The following is a 23235-nucleotide window of genomic DNA, read 5'->3' on the forward strand; positions in this document are numbered from 1 at the left end:
AGTCAGGAATCCGACCATACAAATCCATATTATGTATATTTATTAATGGTTGAAGTTAATGGGTGTACTTACCTGTTTAAGGTTAACTATGTACATAAATAGTACATAAATGGAATCAGGGCCAGAATTTTCTTCACCTTGCAGTTTTGAGCCCCCAGGCAGAAGCAGTATGTTAATCATGAAAGATGTAATGTATAAAAATAACAGCAGGGAGCTTTGTCTTTAAAAAGCATAAATATATAAAAATTCATCTGCTTTTATGTTTGCAAAAAGCCTTGATAAGCAGAGAAAACGAAAAGCTTTTTGTGGAAGCCCACAAGAAACAAAGCAAACACTTCCCTTCCCAACCCTCAAAAACATAGGAATTGACATACTGGATCAAACTTATAGTTCATTTAATCCAGTACACTGTTTCCAGCAGTAGTCAGGAATAGATGCTTCAGAGGAAAGTACCAGAAACTATTCAGCTGGCAAATGTGGGATACTTTGATTCCTAGCTTCTCCTGACCCCTGATATTTAGAGATTGGCTAAAATCCTGAAGTATGATCATTTAGATCCCTTTTAAACCTTTTTGGCAAGTATGTTATTGTAACTCTGGATATTCTTGTTATCCATATAAATGTCCAATCCCTCTTTGTATCTCGCCAAGTGATTAGCTTCAGTTGCATCCTATGGTAGTAAATTCCACAGATAATTATTCATGTATTGTGTAAAAAAGTATTTCCTCTGATTAATTTTGAATTTACCATGTTTCAGTTTCACTGACTCTCCTTGTTCAGGTATTATCAGACAGAGAGAATAGAAATTCTCAATCCACTTTCTTTGTACCATTCATTGTTTTGTATACTTTTATCATAGGCCTCTTGTTCTTCTCAAAAGTAAACTATACTAATCTTTTCAATCTCTCTTCATAAGAGAGTTTTCCATACCCCTAATCATTCTCATCACTTGTCTCTATGCTCCCTCTAATTCTACAATATCTTTTTTGAGATGGAGTGTTCAGTACTGAACTTTGTATTCCTGCTGAGGGTGAACCACTGATTTATTCAACTACATTATAATACTTTCTGTATCATTCTCCATCCCATTCCTTATACATCCTTACATTTCATTCAATTTTTTTACCACAGCTGTACATTGACCAGAGATCTCTGTTGAGCTGCTGACAGCAATAGCCAGATCCTTCTCTGGACCTGATCCATTTAATTTAAACTCTTTTAAGGTGTATGGATAGTTCCAATTATTCGCTCTAATATGCATTACTTCCTATTTATCAACATGAATTTCATCTGCCATTATGTTGGCCTTTCACCTTAGCTTCTTTCGGTCTTTGTGCCATTCCTCATAGTCCTCACTGGACATCACTAAATAAATTTGGTGTCATCTGCAAATTTTGCCACCTCACTGTTCATCCTTTTTTCCCATTCATATGCCTGTACTAGTATTTTAACACAGTGCAGACTGTAGTTGTTTCTATCTTGCTAATTGGTTATGTGCGCAGGATTGCCGGATGTCACAAAGATTCCATAAAATGCTGCCTCCCTTGAAGGATCCAGTATCTCATAAATCTGAGGCACTACGCCCCATAATAACCCTGAGGGTTGGGGAATGTTGGCTACTATCCCACACTTCTTGGAATCTGGAAGAACCTCAGCTTCGTTTTAGCATGTTAATTCTGCCACACACAACATAAATACTAAAAGTTTTTATAGGTCAACAAATTTTCTAGGTTGTTTGTTGACCAAGAGGTGGATGCCTAAATATTAAGGTGATAAATCAATCAGAAATGTACCACTAGCTATCCAGAAGCTTAGAAAGGTAAAACAAACTTAGTACAATATTACATTTATTCAGTAGGTTAATGTGTCTGGTCAAGGAGATCCAAAGGAAGAAATACATTTTTACTTTAGTATCTCCTTATCTTCATATTTATGAAGAAATCAGTTTTAACCTTCATATCTGTTTATCTGCTTCTCCCTCAAGTCTCTGTACTTTCCTCCATATTGACCCATATACATGGAATGCCCTCCAAGTTTGTCCACAAAGCCACCTTTCTCTTTTAAAGTAAGTATTTCTGTGAAGCCATGTAAACTTAGCTAAATCATTTATTTATTTAATAAGAGAACTATTCGTTTATGAGAAGGGGTTGATAGGGTGTAATCTGTAATCAGCTGTGAGCACTACTCACTAGGGCCCTGAGCCTACAAATTTCTGCATGAGCAGCCCTCTGCTCTCATGGAAGAGTTAAAGGGGCTCCAAAACAAAAAGTCAAAAGGTCATGCAAAATTAATTGAAGGACTAGAGCTTCATTTTATAGGCTGTATCCCTTTGTCTATCTTTTTCAGTTGTGATCCTGCAAGTTGTTCTACACGAGTAGATCCCTAAGCCAATATGGAACAACTTGTAGGATCAGAGTCCTTGGACTGGATGTATGTTAGGGAAGGAACTGTGTCTTTTTCTGGTTTCGGACTGTGTGTAACACATTATTTTGGGTGCTACCACAATCTAAATAATAATGTACAAAGTGTTGGGTATTTGATATTTTCTGTTTTAAACTACACAAATTCAAGTACCTAAAAAAAAAATCAATACAGAGATCAGACCAGAATGAAGTAATAACCCACACACTCACGTACCTGAAATTTGTAATGGCATGTTTAAATTTAAAATGTAGTAATGGGGAATGACTAACTCTGTTTCTGTTTAGCCAGAGCTTTCAGTCACATTCAAATATGTTTTAAAATCAGTTGTGGTTAAACTGGTTTATCAAGTTGCTTGACTAATATGTGACTATGACTATGGGCCAGATCCTTAAAGATATTTAGGTAAATAACTTCCATTGAAATCAATAGGAGTTAGATTCCTAAATACATTCATGGATCTGGGCCTTTATAACCAGGCATATTATGGTGTCTATGCATTGATACAAATGCCTATATTTGAAAAAAAATTAGCCTTACATGAGGCCAACTAAACTTTACTAATTAACACTTGTAAAATGCTAAGAGATTCTCAGCTGAAGAGTGCTATATGAGCTTTTGGAAAATAGTACCCTAAGACCTTGTCTACACTTGAAAGTTTTGTCAATGCAAGTTACAGCGATGGTCAAAAAACGCTGTAAATACAACGCTTGTGCCTGTCCACACAGCAATCATTGTGTTGCCGAAGAGCATCCACAGTTGGTGTTCTAGAATTGACAGTGAGAACAGTGCACTATGGGCAGCTATCCCACTGTGCAACTCACCACCTTGTGCCACTAGAAGTTGTGGGAAGTCAGAGAAGATCGCATTGCATCATGGGTGCATCCCATGATGCCGTGATTTGTCCTGTCATTTCATTGGTTTCCGACTCCATTTTGCAGCATTTTTCAATGGCCTCAGTTTCCTGAGCACCCACTATCTCTATCTGAAAGGATGGATCCTGCACTGTTCTCCACTGTTGTTGTCAATGTTCTGAACACATCACAGCTGGTCATGCAGTATATCATGAGCTCCCAATAGGAACTGGAATCCGAGACACCTAACCTGTTGTGTGCCATGCAAATGAACAACGGCAGATTACTGTTTGCATTCATGGAGCATCTGCACATGATGCACCGCTTTTGGACATGTGAAACAAACTCTAAGTGGTGGGATCGCATCATTATGCAGTTAGGTCTGGGATGATGAGCAGAGGCTGCAGAACTTTTGAATGCACAAAGCCACACTCATGGAACTCTATGCAGAGCTCATCCCTGCCCTGTGGCACAAGGACATCAGCATGAGAGCTGCCATCTCGGTGGAGAAGCACGTGGCAATCGCCATGTGGAAGCTGGCAACTCCAGACTGCTACTGGTCGGTTGCTAATTAGTTTGGAGTTGAGAAGTCCACGCCTGGAGCTGTCTTATTGCAAGTGTGCAGGGCCATTAATCGCATTCTGCTATGAGGGACTGTGAGTCTTGGAAGTGTGCGTGAAATAGTGGATAGCTTTGCAGCAATGGGATTCCCTAACTGTGGTGGGACGAGAGATGGCACACATATCCCAATTTTGTCCCCGGACCATTTTCTGACAGAGTACATCTATAGAAAGGTGTGCTTCTCTATGGTACAGCAGGCACTTGTGGATCACTGTAGGCATTTCACTGACATCAATGCAGGTTGGTCAGGGAAGATGCTTGACACACGCATCTTCAAGAACACTGGCCTGTACAGAAAGCCGCAAGCAGAGGCTCTTTCCAGACCAAAAGATTCCAATGGGGGATGTTGAACTGCCCATATGGAGCTATATGCCATATACACCCAGCCTACCCCTTACGAACTCATGAAGCCTTATATGGGCAACATGGACAGCAGTAAGGAGTGCTTCAATAACAGGTTGAGCAGTAGAATGTGCATTTGGCGGATTAAAAGCTCACTGACAATGCTTTTATGGCAGGTTAGACCTAAATGAGGAAAATATTCCCAGAGTTATAGCTGTCTGCTGTGTGCGCCTTAATATTTGTGAAGATAAGAGTGAAAGGATTCCCCCTGGGTGAAGCGCCGAGGTGGATCGTCTTGTAACTGAATATGAACATCCAGATGTCAGGGCTATTGGAGAAGCACAACAAGTGGCCATTCGAATCAGGGAGGCCTGGAAGAACTATTTTGACAATGAGCACCAATGTCTTTGTAAACAGTGCTGTGCCATGCTATGACTGCTATCCAGCTTGCACTGTGTATCAATGTGAGGAGTAACCACCATGTGCAAGACACAATTAAAGATTGCTTGTTCTTCACAGAGTATGTCTTTATTAAATAACAATTATTCACAACACACACGAAAAGCTGAGCTGGAAGGGAGAAAGCAGAGAGCTGAGTTTACACCCAGCTATCATTCTGGAAGCTGTCTGAAGGGGTGGAGTGAATGGGGTACCGAGACAGGACAAGAGTTTGGTAGGAATGTGTGGGTGGAGTTTAGGAAGGGCATGGAAAGCAGTTCTGTATTGGCTGCAAGAGGGGGCATGAATTCAGTCTGCAGTATGACCTGCCTATACATTTTATGATTTTCAGACACAATGTGCCTCCATGCCCTTATTTCTTTTTTTCCCCACCTCTAAGGATGGGAGGAATTCTTGGAACATCTCCTCTTTGCTTCTTCATGGTCATTTTCTTATCAGCTGCAGGCACTTGGCAGGTGTAGAGGGGTTTCCCCTCAAGGGCACATGTATTGAAGTGCAATAAAAAACAGAAGCATTAACATACGTGCAATAATAGCACTGATGCATTACTGTAAAATACACCTCTTTCTCACTATCCCCTGACAAGTGCCCAGTTTGACGCTCAACCAGGGCATCATGAGTTGTGCCCAAGGGGAGGGGGCACTCAAACTGGGAAAAGGTTTTGGGTGATTGTTTGGGGTATTGATGCAGATAGATAGGGACAGAATTTCAAATTGTGCCCACATTTTTCACAGGCGGGGGCCACAAAAGCCGATATCTCATTCCTGAGAGTAAGCAGGGATGCTAGCTAGGGTGCATCCCCTCCATGCAAGCAGCTTCAGACCGGGTCCCTATGTTGCTCACCGGTGTGCTGCTTTGGTCCCTGCATTAGTGATTGCCAATTGGTGTGGGAAAGTTTCCTATAATGAGGGAAGAAACAAAGCAGCTCTGCCGAGGAATCTCCGGCAGAGGATTGATGAATACCTCCAGGAAAGTTTCCTAGAGATCTCTCTGGAGGATTCCCATAAAATCTCAGTGTGTATTAATACACTGTTCCGCATCACTTCATATCTGAACAGGAGAATGGGAAGCACATGCAAACACAACTACTCCTGTGCATTTCTATGCCTTCAACCAGCTGCACAATGCAATAAAGCAAAGAATAGCTGTACCTCATGTAACTGAGCAGCATCAGCTCAAGAAAATCACTTACCTGAGCTCCCCTCTCCCGCATCCTGCACACCAGAGCTGTAGGGATGGGACTGGCTCGAACCCTCTGGGGTTGAGAAGAGCTCCTGGCTCCCCATGTCAGCAAACAACCTGGTCCTCTGCTCCACATCATCCTCCAACTTGACCTCCTCATCCACAACTTCTCTGTCAGGACTGATTCCGGTGTCTGCTGCCTCTGGGCCCACACAGGTACCCATGGGTCTCTTGGCAATGGAGGTGGGGTTGCTGCTAAGGATGGCTTCCAGCTACTCATAGAAGCGGCAGGTCTTTGAGCTCTGCACCAGAGAGACAGTTACATGCTGTAGCCTTTTGGTACCCCTGCCACAGCTCCTTGATTTTTGCATGGCACTGCAGTGTGACCCATTCACAGCCCTTCTCTGCCATTAAACAAGAAATTTGACCATATGTATCAAAGTTCCTTCGGCTGCAGCAGAGCTGGGACTGCACAGCCACCTCCCCCCAAATGCCAATCAGCTCCAGAAGCTCCAGGGTGCTCCAAGCAGGAGAGCATTTGGTTTATGGTGCCATCATGGTCAGCTAGGAAGATGTGATGTGAGCTCTCCAAGTCCACTCCAACCAAGCAGGAAGTGGAATTTAAATAATTACCGGGACTTCAAAGGGAGAGAGGTGGATGGCTGCAGGGCAGCAGAGTTCAAACTCATGGCCAGAGTGATCAGGCCGGGCATTGTGGGACAATTCCCGGAGGCCATTTCCCTGGACATACGGAAGCGTGGTGTCTACACTGACCTTTCGTCTCTACTGTAGACCAGGCCTAAGGGCTGCTTTGCCTCTATTTATTGTGGACCGGCTTGTGCAGCTGTTACTCACATGCTGGGTTCACTGATGGGGATGGGGTTGCAGGATCAGATGTTACACTGGAAATGAGCGCCTGAGAGACCAGTGCCGATGTCAGGGTTTCCTCAGGGAGTAAGATCACGGAGGGAGACGCGAGCGGCGACGGCCGGTGGGTTGGGGACGCGCTGCGGCCGCATTTCTCTGGTAAGAGGGAACGTGCCATGTGGTACCTGACAGCCAGGCCCCTGTTTCCTTGGTAACCCCAGGCCCCAGCAGCAGTTCGGCGGCCCCACTAAGGTTGGTCGCATCATGGTAAATGCCAGCCGCGGGGCCACTCAGAACCACGCGCTTTATTTACCGCTTTCCAGCGAGGACTCCCCATTGGCGGGGACTGAAACGTCACGTGACTGGGCGCGGCTTTGCGAGTGCAAAGAACGTTTACGCCGCTGCCGAAGATGGCGGCCTCCATTGGCGCGGTCGTCGGTAGGGCTTTGTGCTGCCGCCACCGCTGCCGCCATGGGGCGTTGCTGTTTATACGGCGGGGGCTCTTCAGTGGGTCGCGGTGTCTCGCCGCGGAGGGGGAGACGCACTTCGGATTCCAGACCGTGCCGGAGACGGAGAAAGGGGAGAAAGGTAAGGGGAGCAAGGGGGACTGGTGTGGGGGGAGCAAGGCTGGGAGCGGGAGACTCTGTGAGTCTGGGGAGGGGGAGAACCGGGCAACTGAGAGCTCGAGGGAGAGAAAATGAGACGGGCTCTGGACCGTCATGTACCCCAGTGACTGGTGTAGTGAAGAGCCAACGTGGTGCGATTAGTGTGAAACAAAACGGATTGAAGAGACCTGGGTTCTGTTTCTAGCTGTGTCGCTGACCTCCCATGAGACCCCCGGGGCAAGTCACTTGCTCTCTCCATGCATTGTTTCTTCTCTCTGGCTGGTCTTTTTATATTGAAAGCTCTTTGTGGTAGGGAGCGTTTTTTACTCTCTACTTGCACAGTGCTTAGCACAGTGCGTCTCTGATCTTGGTTGGAACCTGAAGTAGCTACACTCATACACATAATCGCATAGCTAAATCTATAATAAATGGGTGCATTGCGTAGCTCAAGGATTAGCTGATGGAGGAAGCTGACTGTGGGATGAGCATGTCCTAGCAAGTTGAAGCTTATCTGGCTGTGTTCAGGTAATTCAAATACTGTATAAGTGCAATTTGTTTGAAAAATTATTATGTTCACATGGTGTTTTCTAGATTGTGACTGTAGTGAAATGTAGGAATGTTGTTGGAAGTAACAGCATGTAACAAAATATAAACTTTGTGAAATATGATAATTTAATGAGATCAAAAAACAAGATTCTTGCCTGAGACTTAAAAAAAAAAAAAAAAACTTTAAGAGGCTATATGTTAATATAACCTAGAAAAGAGACAGTGAATACACAGAAGTTAACTTAAGTGGCATGCTATCCCATGTCATCCTAAAGGAACATATATTATATTATAATGTAATTTTATTTCAGTCTACCATGTATTTGAAAGTGTGGCCAAGAAGTATGATATAATGAATGATTCAATGAGTCTGGGGGTTCATCGGTTCTGGAAGGATATCCTGCTACATCAAATGAACCCTTACCCAGGAACCCAGCTGCTAGATGTTGCTGGAGGGACAGGTACACTCCATTTTGTTTCCAGTACTACTATTAAAGTTAAGATTCTGGCATGGATATTTTTAGTAAAACTCAGGGACAGGTTGTGGACAATTAAAAAACGAAAATTCATGGAAACCCACAACCTGTCCCTACTTTGTCTGTTCCCCCTCCCCCAAGATATTTTTAGTAAGAGTGCTGCCAGGGTCTGCAGCTGCTCCAGCACTGCTGCTGCTGCCCCAGAGGCTGACCAAAACCCACCGCTGTTCTGGCGGGGCTGGGGGCTGACAGTTGCTCTGACCTGCCCTAGAAGAAGTCACAGAAGTCCTGGAAAGTCACGGAGTCCATGACCTCCGTGACAGAATTGTATCCTTAACTACTATTAAGGAATACTGTTTGCTGGAGCAATGGTTCATTAATGGAGAGCAGAAATTCATCTACCTATAGATGAAAATGGAAAGTAAGTGCAGTATAGACAATAGAAATCATATCTGCACTTATTACAACACTGACATGACATTAGAGAAAGCACTGTCTTTAGTGCACTGTATTTAGTGGCTAAATAAAGGGCCTAAAGTCAGGAATACTGAGTTGAATTCTTTACTCTGCCACGGACTCATTTTGACTTTAAGCAAGTCATTTAACTGCTCTGTGCCTTCATTTCCTTGTCTTTAGAAGGAGGATAACTTCTATTCCTCAAAGGGAAGGACTGAGTCTTTGTTTCCTATGTTTTTGAAGCACTTGAGATCCTTGAATAAAGGTGCTATAGAAGTGCAAAGTATTACACTTATAGAAACTCTGTTTCAACTAACAATAATGGGGGAAACAGACTTGTTAATTTTTCATCTAAAAAATAAAGCTAGGAAGCATGTTAGCTGCATTTTACTTAAATGTTCAAAGTCCTAACTTCCTGTTGGATATTTAATTTTTATAATATCAGAAAATATTCCACATTTTCCATCTCCCTTTTAAAACCGATACAGGTGACATCGCCTTTCGGTTTATCAATTATATTCGTTCGCAGTGGGAGCACCAAATCAAACAGAAACTGAAATCCCATCAGAATTTATCTTGGCATGAAATATCTAAGAGTTACCAGGAGGAGGAACTTAAATTGCCAGGAGGATCCCAAGTGGTGGTCTGTGACATTAACAAGGAAATGTTAAAGGTTGGAAAGCAGAAAGCACAACATCTTGGCTACTCTGAAGGTAAGTTTTGCATTATATCACTTCTGTAGTGGGTCTCTGACCAGAGGAAGATGGTGAGTGATAGGTTTGTTTGGTTTTTTTTAATCTAAGCTTCTATCATGTAGCAATGGTCCAAAACTCTACTTGTTTATTTGCCTGGAGCAAGTAACTTTTCTGATGGGCAAATATCAGGTGTGGGTTTTTTATCCTCAGCAATATGACAAGAGTGGGTAAATAAGCTTTTGTACATGAGCTGGCCAATTGTCATGACAGTTTTACAACTATGAGTTATGCAGTCTAGAGAAGCACAGTGAGCCTCTTTAATACTTGTATCCCTTTGAAAATATAAGTCTGGGGCTTAATCTGAAGTCCAGTGTTCTGATCTGAAGAAGAATCAGCCAGTGAGTAAAATGCTATTCTCTGTTACACCAGTGCAACCACTGCGTAGTCAGGCTGCATAGGTATGAAATAGGATAGAGTTTGGCCCTAAGAATACGACTACACCACAGATCTCATAAGGGATACCTTAAGAATCGAGGCAGCAATGAAAAATGTCATGATAGTTTAAAAAAAAACAAAAAAAACAAATCCAAGCTTAGAGATGATAAAACCATAATACCTTCCACAGATAATGGGCTTGGAGAATAGTGCATGGAGAATCTGAATCATATTAAATATTAGTTTGCAGGTTGATGAACTAATTCAGTGATACCTAGAAATCCTTTTGTGCACCACAGTGCTCCTTTCAGTAAGAATTAATTTAAGAATTAAGATTCAGAAAAAATAAAGTGTGCTTGATGCACAGTATTTGTAGGATAGTTGTTTGCCCTCTTCCACTTTAATTATAGAAACATTCCTTATTTAAGATTTACTGTATGCATTTAAATGTGGTGTATCTTATTTAAGACTTTCAGTTTTAAATTGACTTTTTTAAAACACTGTTTAATACCAGCCCCTTGTTTCAGATTAACTAAAGATTTATCAACAGTAAATGGAAAATATAGTCAGGCTCAACATTTTAAGTACCTTTTGAAACTTTTAAAACTTGACTGGAAAAATAAACAGAATTTCAACTCCATCATTTAATCTTGAGGAACTTTTGGGGGAGCAGTTATAATTTTAGTGTTACATATCCAAAACCAACTACTGTACCCGGATGTCTGTGTTACTGATTACTGCATTGGTGTAAATAGTGCTTAGAGAAACAACTGTTAGGGAAACAGATCAACATTTCTCAAGCAGAGAAAAAAATTAGCAAGGTAAAAATCCCTCTCTCCCCCACACCAGGCTTCTTCAAAGGAATTGCAAATATTGGTGAGCATTTAAAGATAATTTAATATTTCTTCTTTTTTAAGCTGGAGAAGAAAATGTGCTATAGTAAGGCCAAATAATGATGTAAAGCAGTGGTTCTCAACCTGCAGCCCAATCAGCACACGGCGAGAACCACTGATACAAAGGAATCGCATAGAGGGCTCTTGTTTTGTGTTGATGTAACACTGAATGATTTTAATTTGAGTTTTTTTTTTCCCTCCCTCCCTCAGTAGTTGGTAAAGTAAGCAGATGATTTCTGGTAGAAGTAATTTGGTCAGCAAGGCTAATGTGTGAAATAGAAAGTATTAGAAGCTAAATAAGATCATTTTTGCTTTCAAATGTTTGTTTTCTCATATCAGTTTCAGATTCTTGATTTCTTTGTTCCCCTTCTCCCTCCCCCTGATTTCATGCCTTCTTCCAGAAGGGGGAGCTCAAAGGTCAAGCACTGGGTTGTCTGGCCTCTAAGATGTAGCCCACCACCTATGTTTTTACTATAATAATCTTTTACTCTCCAGTGCTGATAAATAGAGAGACAATAACCAGTGTAATACACAAAAATATTTATTTCTTTGTTTGAAACTTTTTATTAAATGTCTGCATTTCATAAAACCCATATAAAGCTCAATGATTCCCATCTGTGGATGCTACAGGACATTTGCTCCTGCCAGTATTAATTCTTTTTTTAAAATGTACATGACTCCAAGATGATTTAATTCCATTCTATAGTTCTTTCTTCTGTAGTCATATAGGATTCATAACCACAATTTACCTTCTGTCATGAATTTCATTCTGACAAAAATACAGAGGGGTACATTTTCAAAGAGTTTTTGCAATGAGTTGTACGGCTCACAAAACAATCTCCAAGAGTGACTGTAATAGTGAGAGTTGCAAAAAAGGAATCCTTACATTAAAACACATAAGGGGTAACCAAGTAACTGTTGCTCTCCACTGCCATGTAAAAGACTTAGGTTCAGTCTTACTCTCCCAATCTAGAGTACTGTGGGTACAGCATGCCCAGCTCCAGTAGGGGAAGAAGTCTGACTGATCAAGGAACAACTTTGTTGGACATCTTCCTTGTCTGAATGGGAATTGCCATGATGCAGGACCTTGAAGGGTAGCGGGTGTCCTCTCCCACCAAAAAGAAAATTCACAGTGTGATTTAAAAATACATATATTGCCTTTTCCAAAACAGAGTGAGGATCTAGTCTTAAAATATTCTGGGATGTGTTGTTGAGCAGCTCCTGGTATGTGTATGCTTGGGTGTGTTTTGTTTTTTTTTAAGGCTTATCCTGGGTGGTTGGGAATGCTGAAGAGCTGCCCTTCAGTGACAACAAGTTTGATGTTTATACAATTGCCTTTGGAATACGGAATGTAACTCATATTGACCAGGTGAGCAGGGGCAGCATGTCCTGGGATATACAGGTTTACAGTTCTCCTGGGCTTTTTGGGCACCAAGAAAAGAAGAAACACTCCTCTGTGAGGGAACACATTTCAACTTCTCACATGTAAAAGAAGGTGGGATGTAACCCAAAAGTTCACTTGAATGAAAAAAAAAAAATGGAGGTTAATAAATATCCTGCCCTTCTAGGAGTTTCATAAGGGTACTGATTTTTACATGGTGATGAGCATCGTATAAATCAGGGGTTCTCAAACCTGAAGGGGTTGCAAGGTTATTATGGGAGGGTCGCGAGCTGTCAGCCCGTGTATGGCTGACAGCCAGAGCCTTTCAGAGCTGGGTTGCTGGAGAGCAGCAGCTGCTGGCTTGGTGCTCGGCTCTGAAGGCAGCACTACCTGCAGCAGCAGCACAGAAATAAGGGTGGCATGGTATGGGGGGGTCATCAGAGCCTGAAATATTTTCAAAGGGGGACCAACAAAAAAAGTTTGAGAATCCCTGGTGCAAATACTTGCATAGTCTGGGAAACTCTGGGTAATCCTTTACAAATATTTTCTTCTAATTTTTAAACACTCTAGCAAGTAATATTACCTGTTCTAATTGGCACCTGGTATTCTGAGATTGATTAGTTGTAACTGTTCTCCTTGAGACAATATTCTTGAGCAAACTTTTTTTTAAAGGGAGCATCTCTTCACAAACTGGTAACTGTGTAATGTTCCATGCTCTGAGAAGTGCTTTGCATCCCTTAAAGTGTAATTACTTGTTTACAGAACTGATGAAAGTCTTTCTGATTCATTTAGGTAGCTAGAATTGGCTGTCAACTTCTTTTTGCTTTGTTCATGTAGGGTTATCTTCCCCATCTTCAGGAAGAAGGTGGAAGTAGCTTGAAATCTTACTATGAATCTTTGGATACTAGTTAAAAGGCTGAAATACCTAATATTTAATACCATCCTGAAGTTGGCTAATCTCTTTTCTCTCAAAAGCAACAGATATAATTTTAAAATATAATAATGTGCAGCTATGTTGAGCCTCTCTGGCCTAACATGAGTGGGTTGAGTTTAGCCTGATAGAAAGGGACTTATTATGTGAGGCGGTTGCATAATTAAAAACATATTTGTAATTTGAGGCCCACAGTGGCGAGGTGGGTGGGATTATGGTCCAAGTCCAAATGTTTGAAGTTCCAGATGAAAATCCCAGGACACTGGTGACTTTAACCAGAACACATTTTTTCTTCCACTTGGATTGTGCCCAACCCAAGGAGGTGGAGCATCCACATTTCAACTCCTCATGAGATGTTAATAAGCAGAGTGCTGTCCTACGAACAGTGTTCATTCACTTTTGATCTCTCACAGGCACTTCAGGAGGCATATCGTGTGCTGAAACCAGGAGGAAGGTTTCTGTGTCTGGAATTCAGTCAAGTCAACAACCCCCTTATTTCCAGGTTGGAATATGACAATTTATTTTTCTCTCTATTTTTATCTCATACACAAGAGGGTTTTTCTTGTGGTGTTTACACTGGGCTGGGACAAGATGTGGAAGAAGAGTCCTAAGCCTTTGAAACACTATCAAACAATTAAATCCAAACTCTGTAGACATCCATAGCAAAGGTGATATGGAGCTCAATTTCTCCTTAAGAAAAAGTTAGTCCTAGTTGGCTTTCTTTGGGTCTGCAGGTTAATCTGCACTTTTTGTCTCTCTGGGCAGGCTCTATGACTTGTACAGCTTCCAGGTTATCCCTGTTCTGGGTGAGATTATTGCTGGAGATTGGAAATCCTACCAGTACCTTGTGGAGAGCATCCGACGCTTTCCAGCCCAGGTAAGAAAGTGCTCTGCTTGAATAGTTAGTGTACAAACTGTCACTTTGGGGCAGCTGGATTTTGGGCGAAGAGACTGGTTCTTTAAGAAAGCATATGCTAGTTTACTTCTGCTAATTGCAGTTCCTCTGCCACAAGACAACTAAAGGGGATAGGAGAAAGGTCTGTAAAATCATGAATGGTGTGGAGAAAGTGAATCAGGAATATTATTTATCCCTTCACATAAACACAAGAACCAGGGGTCACTAAACAAAATTAATAGACAGCAGGCTTAAAACAAACATAAGGAAGTACTTGTTCACAAAATGCACCGTCAACTTGTGGAAATCATTGCTAGAGGATGTTGCAAAGGCCAAAAGTATAACTGGGCTTTTTTTTAAAAGTAGATATATCCAACAATGGCTATTAGCAAAAATGATTACATATGCAACCCTATGCTCTGGATGGCCTTGCCAGAAACTGGAACTGGATGACAGGAAATGGATCACCCCATTCATTAATTGCTGTGTTCTGTTCATTCCCTCTGAAGCATCTGGCACCAGCCACTGTCAGAAGACAAGATGCTGAGCTAAATGGACCATTGGTTTGATCTAGTATGGCCATTCTTATGATCTTAATTATTATATTTCAGGAAGAGTTCAAGGCAATGATTGAAGATGCAGGTTTTCTGAAGGTGGAATATCGGAATCTAACATCAGGCATTGTAGCCATTCACTCAGGTTTCAAACTTTGACCTTCCTACTTTGCAAAGCTCTTGAAGGATAAAGAATATTTCCCCTGAGGAAGCTAAAAGCTATGTGACTCCAAAAACTTCAGTAGCAGGATAGACTGCAGGGTTGGGGAAGACTTGGTTCCTCTGCAGAATCTAAAGCTTCAGATCTTGAGTTTCTGTAAAGTTAAAATTGTATTCTTGAAAGCAGGTCAGGACTTGGCATCTCTCTTAAGCATTTGTGTAAGTGTGGGTCAGGTGATTCTTTGATGCCGGGCATGTGCTCACTCTGAACTAATTAGTGCTTTCCCAAAGACAAAGTAACTTTTGTATTGGACAATTTTTTTGGTACATGTAATTCTCTTCTGAAACATTGAAGATATGATAAAAATTATGCTCATTGCTCTAAGCTTGACAGCATGTACATCATACACCAGTAATAACAGGTGTGTGTGAAGGTAGATATGGATCAACTAGCCTTGACACAAGATATCCCCCTCTAGTGTACTGAAGTAGTAACTCCACTTCAGTGTGGGTATAGAAAGGGATTGGGGGGGGGGGTTGACATCTAAAATATGCTGATGGGACATGTAGGGTTTGTGTGTATTTATTTAAAAGATTTTATTAAATTTTACATATCAGTCTCACTTGTTTGTGGTAAATATGACTTCCACCTGGGAGCATTCTTATGCAAAAGAAGTTACTAATAATGTAGTTCCTTGATGATGGGATAAAGTTCTGAAAGGGTGGCTGTACAGTTTCTTCCTCACTCCCTATGTTGTGTTGAGAGAAACAGTCCTATAAGGGTGGCTTTACCTCAGAAAAAAGTGAAATATCTACCTCTCAACTTACATCATGTCTTCAAAATCTTCCTGCTAGTTTACCTCACTTTCCCTTCAAGGCTGCAGAAGTTTCCTTGGATTTGGGTAAAGAATGTGGAAAAACTAAGTTCTTATTGTATTAAAAAATCTTCTCTATTTATCCCTGCTGTGAGTTGCAGTCTGTTTACCAAAGTTTAAAATGAGTCTAGTTCAACTTGATTCTTATTAGTAGACCTCTAGAAGGCAAATCTGTAATTTGTGCTTCTATACCAGAATGAAAGGAAGTGTGGGACTGAGGTGGGATAAGTACCACAGGAGAAAAACAGCTACAGAGTTGTCTAGCTCAGACTACATCTACATGACTTATCAGGCTTGGTACATAGAAGTTAATTATTGTACCCTGCTGCCACCTTGCTACCTGTGTTTTATACTACTTTAGGTATTGCATCTAGGCTTCTTGTGTAATTTATAAAATCTGACTTCATAGGTCCTTTGATGGATCACAATCAGCTTTTGGTGAATCATCTAATGTAGGATTACCCCATAATTCATTACCTTTTGAAAGTGGTTTATGCTACCACAGGACACTTAAGACACTGTCTGGCATCCAATTGACAGCATTGAATTACCTCAATGGGAATCTAGATCAGAACCCCACATCACACATGAAGAGATTTTAGTCTTCCCCTCCAAAAAAGTAAAGGCAACATTTTCAAACAACTATTAAGTTGTTCACTGTTCTAGTTATGAATCTTGCTTTAGTGTTAGCATAAGGCCCTTGAACATTACTTTTATGCTAATGCAGAAGAGCAGCAGCAAGCCTCCTATATAGCTCAGTAGTGCTACTGTCCTCTCAAGTGTAATTGTTGTACTCCTATTTCAAAGGGGGAGGTAGCAACCCCTGCTGTATCAAGGCTGTAAAACCAAATCAGACATCAACTGCTGAAAGTACTACCCTTTTAGGTAGTAGGGCAGGAAAAGGTAAAGTAAGGCATACCTTCTCCAAAAGCTGCTATAACTTTCAAGTGTAGTAAGAATGTAATGTAGCAGAGACATGATAGCTGAAGTGCCTTTGTACTCAAGCTGGTAAACTTCCTTAAGTTTTGCAAGCTGGGCTTTTAAACTGAGCCTTTGAAAGGATATAGTCCACAGCTCAAAGCCATTGCCAGCCCCTGAGAAGTGCTTAAACATCAAGAAATCAAAGCTTCAAGTACTGCAGTAACTACTTATTCTCCCCACTAACATCCTTAGAACTGGTTCTGCTTATTGGGACTATAGCAGCCTCTGCCAGTACAACCCTAAATCTATGTAATACTTAATATAACAAGAGTATCATAGTAACTTTTCGTAAGTGAAATAGAAATGGCTTAAGATTCATTGTTCTACTACTGGACAATATTAATTACAAATAGGTTCTATAAAATAGAGAAGGCACCTGTGCAGCTTTGGAGCAGAAATACATAGAGCTATTCCCTCACCTAAAGACTTTGTCTACAGGTAATAAGACAAGCCCTATGAACTTCAGAATGGACAAAAGTGTATGCTAAACTCACAGAAAGTGCAGCTCAAACTTAACTTTACTAAAGGCAGTTGTACTTGTCTATGCCAGCGGTGAACTTTTCAATACTAGCAACTTTAACCTTAGATCAAGTGGTGGGTTAGAGAAAAAACAACTCACCTTATGAAATACTTCACTTGTTTCCATGAAAAGACCTTAGTACAAGAATCAGAGGGATAAGTGGGCTAGATGACTATAAAACTATTAGAATAAACTCTTAAAGGGTGAGTGTATCCAACAGTTTTATTAGAAAAGGGAATCAGGTTTTTGGAAAGAAAATAAATACAAGACAGACTTTTTTGCTATTTTTTATAGCCACAATGAAAACAAACTGATACAGAGCAGTCCCTGTCCATTACCACCACCACAAAAGGCTTGAAGATCAAGGTGTGTTCCCTGGGGAAGGCTTAAGATTTCAGTCTCTATTTGGAGTTAGTGTGCAGTCCTGTAACTGGATGCAAGCTTGGATAGCACAATCTGTGCTCTAACCAGATTTGAAGAGGAGAATAGCAACTTGGCCTAGGTAGAAATAGATGAAGTGCTTAGTCTCATGAGTCACATAGCTGCCAAAGTTCCTTCCCACAATGCAGTGCCAAGTGGGGTTGTACTTCTTGTCAAACTCCTGGAAAAAAACAACAAACACTATTAACACAGAACTGCCTTTTAGTCAATAAAAGTCCACCATTTTTTTTTTAAACTGCCAGGAACGTTCTTGCCTTATTCTCAATTACATTTTTGTATTGTGTTCAAACACTGGGGAGGGAGGGGGAGGAAGAGTAAGAACAACCTCTACTTAGCTCTGTACTAAGACCAGAGCTTTAATAATGGAGAGGTGGAATCACTGATTTACCTTTATTTCTTAACTGCTGGTTACTAGACTCAGATAACTGAAGGCACTGTCTCATTAGGTAGCTGCAGGAAGATAGGTAGTGTTTTATTGCTGACAGTCTGTATCCCCTGTATTCACCCCTTTTGCCAGACAAATTTTGTATAAAGCACAGTGTAAGGTATCGTGAAAAAACTCACTTGTCACTTGAAAACCGGACACATTACTGTCCTGGTAAAATGTGTGTAGCAACATTATGTAAAGAGAAGATTCCACTTCCAGCATGTTCTGGAGGGTGGTCACAAACAAGTTCTGTAGAGACATAAGTCTAGCCAATGCCTCAGGCAGGTGTCAAGGAGCTTAAATCCACCACCACCTGATTAAGTGGCCACTCTTCAGCAGAAGTGTGGGCAAAACATTTTTTAAAAGTCTATATTTGACAAAGAAGCAGCTTAAGGTTTCTGGCCACACATCAACTGGAGATGATTCTTTCACAAGAGAAAGGGCTGTAAGGGCAGCCACCCCAAATCTCTCCCTTACTCTCTATCCATGGCATCGTCAACTGCTGAGGAATAAAGCACTAGAGTGAGGCGGGGGGAAGGGGGAGAAGAGACAGGGACAGAGGACACATGCATGTAAAATCCTGACACAGGTTCAGCATGCAAGAAAGACTGCTGGAACTTGTGTTGACAGAGACCTTTGCTTTGTATTCACTTAATTTAAACTAAGTGTAGTTCCATTTTACCTTTTTTTATTTCCTTGTAACCAATCTGGACTTATACTTGTAGTCACTTAAAATCCTTTATAGTTAATACATTTGTTTTGTTGTTTTAGCTAAACCAGTGCATTTGGATTGAAGTGTTTGGGGAAACTCCATTTGGGATAAGATCTGTGCATATCATTTTATATGAATAAAGGATAGACTTGATATGAGCTTGTACTGCCCAGCACCCTCCTGGACAATACAAGACGCAAACTTCTGGGGGAAAAGGCTGGGACTGCGAGTTTGCTGGTGTTGCCCTGCAGTGTAATTCATGAGTAACTAGCCATAGCACTCACACAGTATAGCTGGGAATGATTTACATGCTCTCACTGCAAAGCTAGGTAAATGGCACCCCAGCTTATGGCATTTGAGGGGACATAGCTATCCATCAATCCAGACTGCACCTGGGTAATGTCACAACTGCCCACCTACCAAGTCTTGCAGGAGTCAGGCCAGTTTACTAGGCATGAGCATTCTCCCCTTCCACCCAAGGATCTAACATATCCTAGTAGATCCTTAGCACAATAGCTTTCAAGCTGTGGTTTCTCGACCATCAATAGGACAAAGCCCTTGCTAGTGATCTGCAAAAGTATTTAGAAAGCCAAGGGATTGAGTATGGAAGAGGAGTGAGATAGGATCTCACAAACTGGTACACAGAATGACAGTGCAGAGAGTAATCCATTATTAGGAGGAGTTCCAGTGAGTCCATTATGCTAGTTAAGTAAAGATACCGATCTGCCAGAAGCATGGCCTAGTGAACTGATCCATAGAGAGCAAGATAAAAGTATAACAAGCCATAATACTCTATTATTATAGAAGAAAAGCCTCACTTCATTTAATAGGCCAAATTTGTTCATAATTGAGTTGCGTTTCAGTTAGACACTTTAGCTAGCAAAGCCTGAAGAGTCAGACTAGTGTGAGGAATAGAAAAAAAAAGTCAGACTTGTTAAAAAGTGCTTTATACAAACATCAATGCCCAACAGTTCTGAAATTTAGAGCTTTGGGCCAAGCAAAAGTGTCCAGCTGTTTATATTTGATTACATTTGGCTAATAATTTCTATTTTCAATACATCTCATCACATCCTCTCTCCCCTGCCATCAGGAAGTTAGTGAAGTTTAACAAGAGATATTGTTTTGTAGTGAATTAAACTGATGTTTCTGTTTCCGTAATTTTATTTTAAGTGCTGCATTCCCTGTAGGGAAGAAAATCTATACTTGTTTCTATATCTCAAGTAAAAGTGGGGTTTTTTGTTTTGTTTTTTTAAATAAAAAAAAAAGTTTGCTATTCTCACTGGAAATGGCAAAAAGTTGAACCAACTCAAAAAACAGTTTTTTACAATAAGGAGAGCATTGGCCTGACATCAGGTTTTATAGGTTGTCAATGACTGCTGCTTATAAACCTGTTCCACTCAACCATCTCAATTCAACCCTCCCACTCTTGTGGCAGGCCAGCCTTTTCCATTAGCACTGCCAATTCAGCAAACTGCACAAGTATGTAAAATGGTAGACTGTAGTTTCCTCCCCCAGCTTTTCTCAGTTGGCAATATCCATGTGCAGCTTCTCCCAACAGTTCCCCTGCTGTTAGAACATGCATAGGGCTAGGCTATGGGAAAAAAAATAGCCAAAGAAGAGAAGTTACCAAACCAGATAACAGTTGCTATGCATGACACAGATCTTCACAGGAATTATATAAACTAAATTTCTTTGAGAATGAAGGCCTTTGTAGACTTCAGTTGAGCTGAGCTACTAATAAGGCTTCATCTTTTCCTCTAGAGTTCCCTTCTGGCAGCACTCTCCTCCCACTAGGTTCTTAAACATGCACATCCAGCAATAGAGGGAAAGGACTATTAGAACAGACATTTACCTTCTTTATATGAGCTGCAATGTCCTTCTCAATGTTATACTTCTCCAGGGCCTGAGTGGCACACTCCACGGAATCTTGCTGCATCTCTTCAGACATATCCGCATTCTTGATCACTGCCTTTCGATCACACATGGTTACCTAGAAGCACCAGAAAAAGGGGAATTTGAAATGGCAGTAGAAGCATCCACCATCAAAACTCCCACAGTCAATTTAATAGGCTTGGTTTTCCACAATGCATGATTTTTATGGTGACTATCTAGAAGCATAAGAACATTGGCCCAGCTTTAATGCAAAGCATATCTCCTCCAGGCAAGATAGTCAGCTCCACAGTCAGTGACAGAAGTTACATGGGTCGTGAAGTGAACTGGATGTAGTTTTTCAGCTGTAGTACTTTCAGACCAGTTACTTCAGCTGAAACAGAGGAAGAAAAGCACAGTTGGGAGCATTTTCAGTTACATTAATCATGATTTCTTTCCCAAGAAAGAATTGGTAGAATCACTTTTTGACTTTTCAGCTAAAATTAACCTTATCAGTTTAAACTGATGCAGTCTGTGTAGCCAGTACCATCAGGGGCTGGACTCCACCTAGTAGCTCTTAATCATAAGATATTTGAGTGCAAATAGAGTCCCTGACCCTGATCTAAATAGTTTAAAATCCTATACATTTTCAGGAAGTGAAATTTAAAGCTTGGAATACTTTTAGTGACACTAGAGACGCTATACAATTTTATGGAAATCCCTGGCACAGATGAGCTGTGGAGTGGCACAAGTCTACGTACTCCCAGATATGCTGGCTCTTTGGGAGTGTCCCTTGATAGTCTTGCCATGCGTCCTCATTCTCATTTCCAAGACAAATCTTAGTGCGTGCGTGTATGTGTGTGGGTGGGTGACAGCACCGAAGCAGCCAGAATATTTCAATCGGCACCTCCTCTTGCCCAACTGGGGGTCCCCCAGCAACTTTCCCCCTCACCCAATCGGTAGTTTTCCCCACCTCCGCCCAGCCAGGGCACCCTCCCCCCCGCCAAGGGCACCATCGCCCAATCGGTTGTTCCCCCCGCCCCTTATACATACAGAATCAGGGCATCCTTCCCCCTCGCCCAATAGCTCCCCGGCCCCCACACACAGCCGGGGGCAGGGCTCGCTCGTTCGCACGCACGCACTCAGGGCGCCTTCCTCCAACCCGCTCTTCCCTCCCCTAACGGTACAATGGGCCTCTGCCTTCTCCCCCCTGAGGGCCGCCCGGCCCCCTCGGACAGGTCCTAGGGCCCCTGCCTCGGTCGGGAACTCACCGTGTGCTGGGCGGGTCCGAGCGCGGAGGGAAGGGATGGGGCGGGCAGGCAGCTTATTACCGACCAGCTCTCGCTCGGACAGCTCTGCGATGTGACTAAACAGCGCGCGGCGCCGCCCCGCAGCCTAATGCTGCTAGCCACGCCCCCTCCGAGCAAGACACGCCCGCGCGCACCAATCATTGGACTTTGCAACAATCTCAGGCGCACTTCATTGGTCGACAGGTACTGCCTCCCGCAGCTTCTTACTGTTGCGTTTTGTTTCAGCCCGGCATGCACCGCGCTGGCGTCTGTTCCCATAGCGACAGGATACACGCTGCTGGGCCCGGGCTCCAGGCATGCGCTCGAGACTGGAAGCTGCGCCGCTAAGGGTACCAGAGATAAGGTCCTTCCCGTCCCAAAAGGCTCCTTGCCGTAGCGCCTCTTCCGATAAAAGGGATGGGGGAATCCCATTGACGGGGCTATGGAGACCGTGCCCGAGGACAGGATTTCCCCATCCCTCCCCGTTCCCAGAGGCATGGAGGCGGCTAGGCTCCAATCCCCGCAAGGATACAAGGACACAGGAATACAGAGGCCTCCCGGGGACTGGCATATGGGGCTCCATCTCCTCAGGAACAGGCATTCAGGGTGCTGGCCCCTTCCTTGGAAAAGGGTGCTGCCAATTAGGAGTGGTATTTATGTTTAGGAGCGCCTCGCGACCCCATCTCAGGTTGTGCTAGGCCCTGTGCACACACAAAGTGAGAAATAGCCCCAGGCCCTCTTAGAGCTTAGGGTCTTAGGCCTTGTCTACACTAGCACTTACGCCAGCAAAACTTTTGTCACTCAGCCACAGTAGCTTTATCAGCGGGAGAGTGTCTCCCGTCCACACAGTGCTGTCCGCACAAGTGCTTATGCTGACAAAATTTGTTACTCGGGGGGTGGTTTTTTTCACACCTGAGGAACAAACGTTTTGCTGGCATAAATGCTAGTGTAGACAAGGCCTTAGACATGATAAACAAAGGGTGGGAAGGGAAACATGCAGCAGGTCTAATAGGAGAGCCAGGTCTCGGCATAGCAAAGGGCTTTGCAAGGACTCTGTGCCTTCGATCATCATCTCATGCAATTGTGGTGGGAATCAGATCTATCTCTTCTGGACAGACCCAACAGTATTCAGGAATCAGTTCCCTTCCTCCAGAAGTCATTAGAGAATGAAAGCTAATTTGCAGCAGGGATAAAGTTCAATAGGTAGTAGAAAAGAATAGACCATGGAAAGCTTTTAAGCTTTACCTCATTCTCTGGAAGGTGGTTAATGCATCTGCTGGATCAGTCTTAATGATTGAGAAAATACCCAGAACCGAATGTGGGGAATTTCTGTAATATTTTTATGAAAA

General features: G+C 42.3%; 2 protein-coding genes across 2 annotated transcripts; one reads left to right on the top strand and one right to left on the bottom strand.

Annotated features, from left to right (window-relative positions):
- Positions 1-7094: 7094 nt before the first annotated feature.
- Positions 7095-15986, top strand: COQ5 (coenzyme Q5, methyltransferase). Its single transcript, XM_067550091.1, has 7 exons — positions 7095-7334; positions 8209-8358; positions 9318-9542; positions 12115-12221; positions 13578-13666; positions 13930-14041; positions 14671-15986. Exons 1-7 carry the CDS (start codon positions 7157-7159, stop codon positions 14770-14772), a joined length of 963 nt encoding a protein of 320 aa, XP_067406192.1. The 5' UTR covers positions 7095-7156; the 3' UTR covers positions 14773-15986.
- A 1366-nt stretch (positions 15987-17352) lies between these two features.
- Positions 17353-22015, bottom strand: DYNLL1 (dynein light chain LC8-type 1). Its single transcript, XM_067550283.1, has 3 exons — positions 21869-22015; positions 20581-20718; positions 17353-17749 (listed from the first exon to the last, which is right to left on the bottom strand). Exons 2-3 carry the CDS (start codon positions 20710-20712, stop codon positions 17612-17614), a joined length of 270 nt encoding a protein of 89 aa, XP_067406384.1. The 5' UTR covers positions 20713-20718; positions 21869-22015; the 3' UTR covers positions 17353-17611.
- Between the last annotated feature and the right edge of the window lie 1220 nt (positions 22016-23235).

The sequence above is a fragment of the Emydura macquarii genome, unplaced genomic scaffold (assembly GCF_026122565.2).
Source record: "Emydura macquarii macquarii isolate MOO-44397 ecotype Brisbane River unplaced genomic scaffold, CSIRO-AGI_Emac_v2 contig_1254, whole genome shotgun sequence".
Lineage (NCBI taxonomy): Eukaryota > Metazoa > Chordata > Testudines > Chelidae > Emydura > Emydura macquarii.

Excerpts from the sequence above, each read along its gene's own strand:
- COQ5 (XM_067550091.1), top strand. The coding sequence starts at position 7,157 with ATGGCGGCCTCCATTGGCGCGGTCGTCGGTAGGGCTTTGTGCTGCCGC. Across the intron at positions 8,359-9,317 it reads AGATGTTGCTGGAGGGACAG|GTGACATCGCCTTTCGGTTT; the intron begins GTACACTCCATT and ends AAACCGATACAG. Across the intron at positions 13,667-13,929 it reads AACAACCCCCTTATTTCCAG|GCTCTATGACTTGTACAGCT; the intron begins GTTGGAATATGA and ends CTCTCTGGGCAG.
- DYNLL1 (XM_067550283.1), bottom strand. The coding sequence starts at position 20,712 with ATGTGTGATCGAAAGGCAGTGATCAAGAATGCGGATATGTCTGAAGAG. Across the intron at positions 17,750-20,580 it reads TTGCAGCTCATATAAAGAAG|GAGTTTGACAAGAAGTACAA; the intron begins GTAAATGTCTGT and ends GTTTTTTTCCAG.